Source organism: Coenobita brevimanus, chromosome 65 (assembly GCF_032717465.1).
Source record: "Coenobita brevimanus isolate Jiangsu-jjx chromosome 65, ASM3271746v2, whole genome shotgun sequence".
Taxonomy (NCBI): Eukaryota; Metazoa; Arthropoda; class Malacostraca; order Decapoda; family Coenobitidae; genus Coenobita; species Coenobita brevimanus.
The window spans coordinates 29911512-29923982 of record NC_137018.1 but is presented as its reverse complement, the minus strand read 5'-3'; the positions used below and the strand labels follow the sequence as shown (position 1 = coordinate 29923982).

The window sequence follows — 12471 nt, the reverse complement described above, 5'->3', positions numbered from 1 at the left end:
GGAGGGAGGAGACGAGGTAGACCAAGGAGAAGATGGAGAGATATGGTGGATGAGTGTGTGAGGAAGAGAGGTTTGGAAGTAGGTGAGGCTGGGGAACCGACAAGAGGTCGATCTGGCTGAATGTTGTGAGGAGAAGTGCATGATCAGGTATTTGGCACCCCTTTTTAACGTGGTAGCACCTGGATTGACTCCATCGGATATGTTTATGTGAAGCTACAGAAAGTGGTGAATGTTTCTGGCATAGCCAATTGAGCCAGGATTCTGGGGGATTGAATGACGAGTGAATGGAAGCATGGCCCATGAGACTGGGCAAATTTGGGCTGTCTGGACATTGCTACTCCTCACCCTGCCCTACGGTGGGAAAGGAGGTGCAGATGATGATGGTGATGATGATGATAATGATGATGATGTTGATTTTTTTTTTTCATATGATCACAGTAAGCAAGATCAAACTCAGAGGAGTGAAGTGAACTAAGAGAGAAAGGAACAGTCAGGGAGAGAGACTGAAATTCAAGAAGCTGAGGATTAAAGACATGGCTGATGGATACATGGCCAAAGTAGTGGAGGAACTGGAATCTGTGAATTGGAATGAAATGCATCTACAACTTGTGGAATGCACACAGAATTGCTTAGATAGGAATGCTAAGGCAGTGTGTGTGGTGTGGCATGAGTAACAATGAAAAGGAAAGGTATGGCAGGTGGGATGATGTGGTTAAGAGAGCTGTGGAGGAAATGAGGATGTGGCTGGAGTGGATACAGGACAGGGGTTCAACTGAACTAAGAACTGAATATACTGAGAGTAAGAAGCAGGTAAAGAAACTAGTGATGAGGGGGGAAAAAAAAAGGAGGTAAATGATGATCTAGGAAGAAAAATGAATGCAAATTATTCTAAAAATAGGAAGTTATTCTGGAAAGAGGTGCAGAAATGTAGAAGTAACAGTGGAAAAAAAATGTGAAAGTACCACGTTGAGTACACCACTTCCCGTCCGATCAGCAAAGTTAAGCAACGTTGGGTCTGGTTAGTACTTGGATGGGTGACCGCCTGGGAACACCAGATGCTGTTGGCATCCCAACATGTCAAGTGGGGTTGGTGGAGGATTACTGCCCCTCCCTGTAAAACAATTAACTCTAAGCCCTTGGCCACTCTATCTGGGATACATGGCGTCTGGCAATGAATGAATGAATGAATGTGAAGGATGTAAGTGGTAGATTATTAACCTATGGGGATGAAGTATGGACCAGATGGAAAGAATATTTTTAAAGTCTGATAAATGGGAATGGAGACAGCAGAGCAGCTGTAAACATGACTGGTTTTGGGGGTGTGCAGCGAGGGAATGCAGTGCCAGGAAATACGAGACTCGCAGAAGTGAAGAATGCTGTGGAACGGCTGAAAAATGGGAAAGCAGCTGGTGATGATGAGGTGTATGCAGAGATGATTAAGTGTAGTTAAAGAGCGGAATGAAGTGATTGTTGGAGATAAGCAAGACGGCATGGATGAGTGAAACTGTGCCAGTAGAATGGAAAATGGCTGTGTCTGTACCCCTGTACAAAAATAAAGGTGAGTGAAGTGAGTGCAAGAATTAGTGTGGCATAAGTCTGTTGAGTGATGCAGTGAAGGTGTATGGAAGAATTCGTTTTCGTTTTTAAAGGCTCCAACATGCTTGCATGTGTCGGCCTTGGTCACCTAATGGCGGCTCTCCATGCTGCACGATCCATTGCAGCCTCCCTGTTCAGTCCCTTAACCCTAAGGTCACACTTAATGACCTCGTCCCATGTCTTTCTCGGTCTACCCCTCATAACCCCACCCCCAATATTAACACTTCTCACCTTCCTCACCCAACTATCATCCCCCATCCTCTCCACATGTCCAAACCACCTCAATCTACCTCTCCTCATCACAACACCAATACACTCCAGTCCCATCCTACCTCTCAACTCTTCCATTGTAAACCCAGCCCCTCCAGGCCTTGGACGCAGGGACGCACTGCACATCCACCTAATCATTGTCATTTCTGTACGTCTGAGCCGGCGAATGTCTTCCTCCTTCACTGCCCAGGTCTCACTGCCATACAGCATTACACTCCTAACACACGCTGCATACAAAGACCCCTTAGCACGTAGGGAGAACCCCCTCAATGTCAGGAGAGGCAAGAGCTCCCTGAACTTCTTCCAACCACTTCTCACCCTAGCCACAGAGCTAGCTCCAGCCCCACCTCCAGCACACAACATGTCTCCTAAATAACAAAACTCTTCCACACACTCAAGAGATTCACCAGCAAGTTCAATTCTTTCACGTCTGACGATCTCCACCTGCTCACCCGGCACGCCGTACACATAAAATCAGCATTATCTCGCAGTCTACCTCTGATACCACTACATCTCTTATGCACCCATTTATCACACACACCGCACAAGATGGAATTACTTCCCACGCCCTTGTGGCAAACTGCACATGGCCACTCTCCCTCGTCTTTGACAGTACCGCCACCAACCCTAGATATCATCACTTTTGTTTTATCTGCATTTACCCTTAAACCCTTTTGCCCCATACCATCTCTCCACTTCCTAAACCTTTCCTCCGCCTCCCTTTCATTCTCTGCAATCAACACCAAATCATCAGCATACAACAACTCCCACGGGAGTCCGTTTCTAAAGTCACGTGAAAGGGCTTCAAGTACCATGATAAACAACATGGGACTCAAGACTGACCCCTGATGCACACCAACATTCACGGAAAACTCATCACTCAAATCTCCATTCACTCTCACCTGGGTGTGAGCACCCACATACATGGCCATAACCACCCTAACCAGCCACTCCTCCAAGCCAAGCTTTCTCATTGCCCACTTCACCACCTCTCTAGGGACTCTGTCAAAGGCCTTTTCCAAATCAACAAAAACAAAATAAAGATCCCTTCTCCTACCAATATATTTTTCCTGAAGCTGTCGAACAATGACAGAAAAAGTAAGAAAGATATCAGAAGGCCTAGTTAGTGACAAACAGGGTGGCTTTAGGAGTGGCAGAGGATGTGTGGATCAAATATTTGCGGTGAGACAGATAGTGAAGAAGGCTTGTGAGTAGGACTACATGGTGTTTACGGCACTTGTGGATCTGGAAAAAGCATACGACAAAACAGACAGAGAAGGATTGTGGAAGGTTTTGCATATGTATGGTGCAGATGGTAAGCTGCTAGGTGCCTTTAAAAGTTTTTATGATGGTAGTGAGGCATGTGTAAGGGTACATGGGCATTTAAGTGAATGGTTCACGATCAGTGTGGGCGTGCGACAAGGTTGTGTGACGTCCGCATGGTTGTTCAATATATATATGAATGGGGTGATGAGAGAAATAAAAACATGTGTAATGAATGGTCTATCTATCTATCTATCTATCTATTGCCAGATGCCATAATCCTGTAAGGGGTGGCCATTTGACTTTGAGTTATTGGTTTTACGGGGAGGGGCACTTGTTAAAGCTTTGTAGCCAACATTTATACATATGTAACTCTTAATTCTTGTAATAGGTGAGTCTTGAGTTTTGGTTGAAGTTATTTTGGTAACTGAAGAGCAGGTGGAGTTTAAGATGAATACAGGGAGTTGATCTTGATTTATTATCTTCAGAGAAAGTCTAAGTTGAGCAGCGTATGTATTATACAGAGACTTAATATACTAAGTAAATCTAGTTGGACCCCTCTTCTTATTCACTCTCTCCACTACCTGCCGGTTCTATGGCCAGTCTCCTTCTGAGCTCAAAATTCCTACATTCTGGTATAGCAGGTATACTGGTGGTAGGTGGTGGCAACCATCATCCACTTACTTGATGTAGTGCTGCCTACTTCTTCCTTAGCCTTTATCATTCTTTTTCTGTGCCTGCCCTCCTCTCTTCCTATGTCTCCCATCATTCCTGTCACTTCTTACTGCTCTTCTCTCTTTTACAGATGGCTTTACAGTGAGTGACAAGCCAACTGGTCTCCTGTAAGCCAAGAAACCATTTACAACGCTGGGTGTTAACCATATAACCAAGCCATATGTGCTCCCTACGTGTCAACAAGTGAGTTAGTGGAGTGGTTTGAGGCACCAGTCTCTTCGGAAGCGTGGGTTTGTATCCCACCGCTGCCACCATTTAATGTTAAAGCTTTGTAGCCAATATTTATACATATGTAACTCTTAATTCTTGTAATAGGTGAGTCTTGAGTTTTGGTTAAAGTTATTTTGGTAATTGAAGAGCAGGTGGAGTTAAAGATGAATACAGGGAGTTGATCTTGATTTATTATCTTCAGAGAATGTCTAAGTTGAGCAGCGTATGTATTATACAGAGACTTAATATACTAGTAAGTCTAGTTGGACCCCTCTTCATACTCACTCTCTCCACTACCTGCCGGTTCTATGGCCAGTCTCCTTCTGAGCTCAAAATTCCTACATTCTGGTATAGCACGGGTCATGTCACGTGTGCACTACTATCATGGAAGCTTCTAGAAAACTGTATGTCTGTGTGTATGTACTGCTTCCAGTGCACGATCAACATTCCTTTGCTTAAAGAGTTGCAAGGTAATTTCCCGTTCCCACACCTTGTCTGGTGCTCTGTCTATCTATCTATACATCATGCTTTCTGTTATGATTTGTATTTATAATATGGAGTCCTGACACACTAACCCTCCACTAACCCACTTGTTGACGTGTAGGGAGCACGTATGGCTTGGTTTTATGGTTAACACCCAGTGTTGTAAATGGTTTCTTGGCTTACAGGAAACCATTTGGCTTGTCACTCAATGTAAAGCCACCTGTAAAAGAGAGAAGAGCAGTAAGAAGTGACAGGAAAGATGGGAGACATAGGAAGAGAGGAGGGCAGGCACAGAAAAAGAATGATAAAGGCTAAGAAAGAAGTAGGCAGCACTACATCAAGTAAGTAGATGATGGTTGCCACCACCTACCACCAGTAATGAATGGTGATGGATGGAATATCTCAAATTTGATGCATGCTGATGATACAGTACTATCTGCAAATACTGGAAAAGAGCTTGGCAGACCAGTGCAGAGTTCTGTAAATGTCTGTGAACATCATGCCTTGAGAGTAAATGTAGAAAAGAGTAAAGTGTTAGTTACTGAGAAAGAAGGTGATTCCCAGTGTGATGTTACAGTGAATGGAGAGAGACTAGAATCGGGGAGAGAGTTCAAATATCTGGGTACAGTGACAGAAAAGAGGAAAATGTGCAAAAGAAGTGGAAAGTAGAGTGACGCAGGGAAGGAAAGTAGCTGGTGCTATGAAGGCCTTGATATGAAACAGGCTTGAGTGTTGCAGCAGTGTGAGGCTTACATGAAGGAGTGCTAATGCCAACTTTAATATAAGGGTGTGAGACTATGGTGTGGCATGAAAACGAAATATCAAGGGTAAGAGCAATGGAGATGAGACTGTTGAGGAATGTACGAGGAGTACACAGAGTGGAGAGGATACGGAATAATGTGATTCGTGAAAGATGCAGAGCAAGGAAGTCTGTGGACACCAGAATCAAAGAGAGTGTACTGAGATGATATGGTCATGTGGAAACAATGGATGACAATAGAGTGGTGAAAAATGTATATCTGAGCAAATTTTAAGGAGGGAAGAGGCGAGGTATTCCAAGAAAATGGTGGAGATATGATCAATGAGTGTGTGAGGAAAAGAGGTATGGAAGTTGGTGAGGCTAAGGCACTGATAGGAGATCAAGTTGGCTGGTGAGGAAGCACATGACCAAGAATTTGGTCAGATTCGGATTGACTCTGTCGGATAGGTACTGTATATGTGAAGCTACAGCACGTGGTGAGATCTTTTGGCCTATCAGATGGAGCCAAGACTCTGTGGGCTTGAATGATGACTGAATGGAATAATGGCCCACTGAACTGGGCAAACTTTTGACTGTCTAGGCTCTGCAACTCCTCACCCTGCCCTAGGGTGGGAATGGAGGTCCAGATGATGATGATGATGATGATGATGGAAAACTGGAACTGTTTATAATAACTATCAATTACAGTATTCATAACTGTATGGACACACACCTAATTGGCATTCCCTTTATTACCAGCCACGAAAGCAATGCTGGTATTGTTTTCAATTTGTCTGTGTATCTGTTAGCACAATAACTTCACAACTACTCAAGATATCATAAAAAAAAATTGCAGGTGTGTAGTAGGGAAAAAAAATCGATCATGAGTTTGAAATTGGGGAAAGCAGGTCAAGATCTACGTCTCTGTTACCTAGCAACCGCTCAAGATACTATCACAAACTTTTACAGGTGTGTAGTAGGGATGAAAATCTCCTACGAGTTTGAAATTGGTGAAAGTAGGTCGAGGTCATATTCCAAGCTGTGTTGGATATGTATCAGCTCGCGACTGGTGTGATTCCCCCCTTGGGGGGGGGGGCTCTAGTTTACCACTGTATCCATTTTCAAATTACCCAGTAATTAGTCCACCATTGTGGTTTTGATGATTCAGGTGTGAAAACTCAGCAGTAAACAAAGACTATTTTTTGGGGTGGACAGAATCACAAAGCAAAAAAATTATTATGTACAAGTATTGTACAGTACATATTATGGTTCCAGTGAGTCCAGACTAAGCTAGGTTGGGTGACTGTACAGTAAACTACTGGCACTTACTCAATATAACAGCAATTCTGGACTTTTTTGTGTGTGTGTGTGGTAAAAATATAGATATTACAGTCAGCTCTCACTTAACACGCGATCTGAGTGCGCAAACCTCACATAACACGGAAGGCAATTTATGAGGCCAAGAAATGGTCAAAATGCAAAAATGACAGATATAACACCAGTGAAATAATCTGCCCATTTTTTAAAAAAACGTACTACACTGCAACGATAGGGATTACGTGGCCTGAGGCCACAAATCATGGCTTAAACAGTCATTACGCAAAAAAACTGGTCATAACGCGGTGGGAGCAGACATAATGCAGGCATAACGCAGGCAGCAATAGTCATAGCACGGGTTGTATCAGCCAATGACTAAGGGCTGTCACGTGTCCGTACAGGGTGTCGTCACAGTCCACTGAGCACTCCTGCTCCACTTGAGCCTACCCTCTCCCCATGCTCTGGCTCCACACATGCTGTATGTTATCTTTGCTCTTTTTTTGGTCACCTGGGGACCAGTAGGAGTCCTGCCCTGCCTCAGAATTATACTCCCCCTCCCCCCATGAAGCCCACAACCTCTTCAATTCAAGGTGAGGAATCCTGTAGTGTTTGTATTACTAGGTAAATGTTCTGGGAAAAATCCCTGAAAGTTGTCCCAAAAGGTGAACTTGGGGATGGCTTGGGGACCATGAAACCCTTTAACATGTAAATATATGGCCCTATAACATGAAAATCTCATAAAGCGGGACCTTCTGGGGACAATATTAGCACATTATGTGAGAGCTCGCTGTATTTCTGTTGATGTTTTTTATTAACCCCAGTCTGTCTGGCCATGCAGACTCATCCACCACATGCAAGCAACTGCCCCTGAAGGGCCATTCTGTGTAGTGAACTGGTGTTTCCTTGCAGCTGACAGCTCACTGTGGTGGGATGCAGGGGAAAAGTGTAAAGGTTTGGTCCTGGGTGAATGCCTCCCACCATCTTGTTAACAGGGGCACCATAGTAGGCTCCACTTCCTCTTGTGATCTGGTTACAAGGTTACTACCCAATGCTGTAAATGGTTTCATGGGTTACAGGAAACCATTAGATTTGTCCCTCGCTGTAGAGCCACCTGAAGTGGGAAGAAGTGTAACAGAAGGTGACTGGAAGGTCAAGGACTGGGAGAAGTATGAGGAGAGGTGGGCAGACAAGAAACAGATTGATTAAGACGAAGGAAGAAGCAGGCAGCACTACATCAAGTGAGTGGATGATGGTTACCACCACCTACCACTGTAAACTGACTTTCAAAATTCTTTTGGAAAGCTGGTACTTTTGGAAATCTGGAATTTGGGTTATACTTCAAGAACGCTGTATACTCTGACAGTACAATCCACATAAAACTGCACATCCTATACCTGTACTGTAAGTGCTGAAACTCAAATGCATGAGTACAAACAAAAGTTTGCCAACATTTCCCTGCTTGCTGCAGCAATGTAAGGTGTTACATAGAAAAATGTGTATATGGGATAGACAGCAACAAGAAGTACAGTGAACAAGGGAAGAGTATGAGAAGGAAGGATATTCTCTGGTTTTCTGAAATGAATGGGCATTTTCCTGAACATAATACTGACAGGGGACTGTTAGCAAACTGTTGCTCGTAATAGTATTGTATACTGCAGATGCATAAAGGTATGATTGTATACATACTGTCTGCACGCTCCATGTAGGTGGTGTATGCGCCAGCCATGAGGGAGGTGTGGTCGGGGACGGGTGAGGTGGTGTAGGTGGTGTAGTACCCAGGGTTCTCCATCTTGATCGCTCCCACCCCCGCCCCGCTGCTACCTAGGGCCATTATGGATGCTACAAAGGGCAAAGTTTTCATAAGCAAATAATAACAGTAAAAAGTATGTAGAGATAGTTATTCTTATGGCAATATTTTATGACACATACTACTTTGTCCTTCAATCAATGATTTTTTTTAATATTGCTCCACTGAACATCACAGTAATTAGAAGTATTGTGTTACTCTAGCATCAATGATCATGAAGCTTAAAAAACATTTCTATTCAGACAATGTTTTAAGCATAATAAAAACATAACATATCAATAATGTGTGCCATAAGAATAGCCAACTAGAATCTCCTTATGGTGCCATAAGAATAGCCACTGAAATAAAAGATACAGGTACAGAATTCTGTTTATGAGTCTTTTCAAGACAAGTACAGTACCAGTATGGTTTTCATGAGACTACATTTGATACAAACATGTCTAATAATTTCTTGCTCTATTAATTTGAGCTCTTCAGATTTTTTTTTTTTTTATGCTGATCAAACATGGAATACTGACTGTATTATTACAAAAACACCTGCCATCTTTCTTACCCAAGTGATAGTACAAAAGGCAAGCGAGTCAGCGCTCGTAAATGGTGCCTCTTCTCTTGCTTGCAGTCTCATGCTGGTCATATCTTGACTTAATGACATTCACACTCTGGTTAGTCACTACCTCTTCCCATAGACTATTCTACTGGATGACTATTCTGGTGGCAAAGTAATTGTTCCTATTGGCTGGTCTGTATCTGATCTTGACAGGCTTCAGGCTGTGAACCCTAGCCTCTGTGTGTGTGTGTGTATTTACCTATTTGTAGTATACAGGAATTGAGCAATGCTCGTGTTGTCCTGTCTCCATATCCACATTTATCAAGTCTACCTTTACACACATGAATGTTTTTCTCATGCACCACCTCTTTGTCTAAGTCGTTCCAAATATTTAAGTATTTACCTAATATACCTAATTGTGATATACACGGAATGTACTATGCTCGTGGGTTTCCGTCGCTATTTCTCAATAAGTCGAATTTAACTTTAAACTCGTTTAAGTTTTTAGACTGGACGATCTCTTTGTCCAGGCTATTCCATAAGTCTATACTTCTGTAAGGAAAGCTATATTTCTTGATATCCTTCAAGCAGCTTGACTTTTTCAATTTCATTCCATGTCCTCTTGTTGCTCTCTTACCCCATACAAACAGATTCTCTTTGTCAATTTTATCTACTCCCACCATGGTCCTGAACACCGCTATCATGTCTCCCCTCTTTCTCCTTTCCTCTAACGAAGGCAAATCCAGTTTTTCCAGCCTCTCTCTGTATGACAGGTCTGTCAGACTGGGGACCATCTTGGTTGCTGTTCTTTGTATTCTCTCAATCTTGTTTATATCTTTCTTTTTGTGTGGGGACCACACTACCGCTGCATATTCTAACCTGGGGCGGATCATGGCCACTATCAATTTTTTCATCATTTCCTCATCCATATAATGAAATGCTACTCTTATGTTAGTCAAGAGCTTATAAGTCTCTCCAACTATCTTGTTAATGTGCTTTTCTGGTGACAAACTATCTTGGACCAGCACTCCCAAATCTTTCTCTTCTCTCCTTTTTGTGATTAATTCATTACCCAAAAAATAATTCAGTGATGGTCTCCTGGTACTTTTACCCATTTCCAATATTTTACATTTCTTTACATTAAATTTCATTTCCCACGTCCGGCTCCAATTGTGTATCCTATCCAAATCCTCCTGCAGTATTTTACAATCCTCCTCAACCTCTATCTTCCTCAAGATCTTTACATCATCAGCAAACAGACTCGCATAACTGTTCACTCCATCTACCATATCATTTACGTAAATCAGGAACATTACTGGCGCCAACACTGAGCCTTGAGGGACTCCACTTGTTACTTCCCTCCATCCAGACATCTTTTCCTTTATTACTGTCCTCATTTGTCTGTCTCTCAAAAAGTCTCTCATCCATTCCAGAAGTTTCCCCTTTAGTCCTCCTATATATTCTAGTTTCCACATTAGTCTCTTATGAGGTACCTTGTCAAAGGCCTTCTCTAAGTCTAAGTACACACAATCCACCCAACCATCTCTCTCCTGTACCACATCAATTGCTCTTGTGTGTGTGTGGGGGGGGGGAGGCAAGTTGGAGAGAGTGCCCTTCCTTTACTGTGCCAAGGCTCTTGAGTATCATGTATACCTTGATCATGTCTTTTTGAGAGTAGTCAAACCACGGCAAGACAGCCTTTCCTCATAAGGCAGCTCAGACAACTCAGGGACCAATTTGGTGGCCTGATGTTGTACCTGTTCTGATTTGGTGATGTCCTTTTGAGTTTAGGAGGCCCAGGGCTGGATGCAGCATTCTAAACAGGACCTAGATATGGTCTTGCATAGTAGTAAAAACATGTCTGTATCCATGCAATTGAAGGTTTGCTTAAGCAGAACTACCATGGAGCTTGTACTGGCAGCTGCCTTAGCAACTTGCACAGTTGGTTTCAGGTCAGAGGAAATATGGACACCTAGGTTTGTCTCTTCCTCTGCAGTGGCTAGGGGAGTGGAACCCATGATGTTATCATGGCCAGGGTTTCTTCTTCCTATGCTCAAGACTTGCATTTTTCATCACTGAACTGAAGAAGCCACTTCCAGCTCCACCCTTGAAGTCTCATGATATCGTCCTGCAGTATCCCCCTGTCTAGTGGAGTTTTTATTCTCCTGAAGAGTTTTGTATGGTCAGTGAAGAGCCTCACAGAAGATTGCTGCATTTCCAGCAGGTCATTTATGTACACCCATGGAAAGTTCCACCTTATACACCTGCCTGCCAGTTTGGACCTTCACGCATGAGACAACCGCTAGTGAAGCAGTAGCCAGACACTCAAATGTCTGGTACCACTGTGTGGGAGGGGAGAGGTTAAGGGAAGAGGATGGCTGGGGAAGCTGATAGTTCCTACCCCTCCCTCTTCCATCCCCATCCTCCTCACACAGTTACCAGACAGATGAATTTTGGCTACTGCTTTGCTACCACTTATCTTACATTTACTGTACTATTTCAAAGTGGTGAGCGAGTGTATAACGTGGAACTTTCCTCGGGTGTACATTAGGAACAGAGTTGGCCCCAGAACACTCCCTTCTGGAACTTTTTTTTTCATACTTGCAGCCACTTTGAGTGTATCCCCCTGATGCTGACTCTGCTTTCCCCTACAGAGAAAGCTCTCAACCCACCAATGGATGTTTCACTCTGAGATTTATCTAGCTTTCTGGAGTGAAATGTTCTCTCACTAAAGGCTTTTCTTCAAAAGTAAAAGATTTTTTCATACATGCCTTGCCTAAAGCCAAAGCTAAGCTGAAACAAATTATGACACAACTGAAACAAATTTGAAAGTACCAGTAATTATTATTTTAACAAAACTGAGCAATTTACCATTTGCTTGGCTACAGTGGTAACTCAAGACTTGAGTTTAATGTTTCTGTTGATGAAGGACACTCTTACTTTCTTATAAATTTACAGATTCTAAAAAGTTCATTTCTAAGACCAAGCTTACCAATGATATTCCTCAATTAAAAATCTTGATACAGTATTCAAGTCCAGCTTATCATTCACAGCATATTCATTAACAGGTACAGTAGTTACCTATATAGCAGCAGACCGGAAGCTAACTGTTGGATGGTGGTTAGCCCAAGGTTTGGATAAGTTTAATGGAGTGCAGACATGCATGAACAGTGAATTTGTACCAAAGATTTGTGGACTTGGGGGCAAAACATCAGCCAACTGCTGTATAGTGGTTACCTCATGTCCATGGTCTTGGTTAAATATTAACTGTATACAGATGTTATGTCCACAATAAATTCATTCCAGAGATTTTGTGGACTTGGGAAAAGACTAGGGTAGAGTTGGGATACCTTTTGTGGTAAGCCTTAGATAACATATGAGTGAAAATATGCATGTTCTATAGATGGTATAATTCATAATACAGGCAGACCCCAAGATATGATACCCCTAGATGTGATACCTCAGCATTGCTATTGAAGTAGAAATACCACCCAACCCCGCCAA

At 42.8% G+C, this 12471-nt stretch overlaps 1 protein-coding gene and 1 pseudogene across 1 annotated transcript in view; one reads left to right on the top strand and one right to left on the bottom strand.

Annotated features, from left to right (window-relative positions):
• Window positions 1-12471, bottom strand: part of NfI (Nuclear factor I) — a 483234-nt gene that overhangs the window by 236380 nt on the left and 234383 nt on the right. The window contains exon 7 of the mRNA XM_080276464.1: window positions 8300-8452. Within this exon, the coding sequence (XP_080132590.1) occupies window positions 8300-8452 (153 nt within the window). The remainder of the gene's footprint in view (window positions 1-8299; window positions 8453-12471) is intronic.
• Window positions 953-1067, top strand: LOC145405160 (5S ribosomal RNA; annotated as a pseudogene).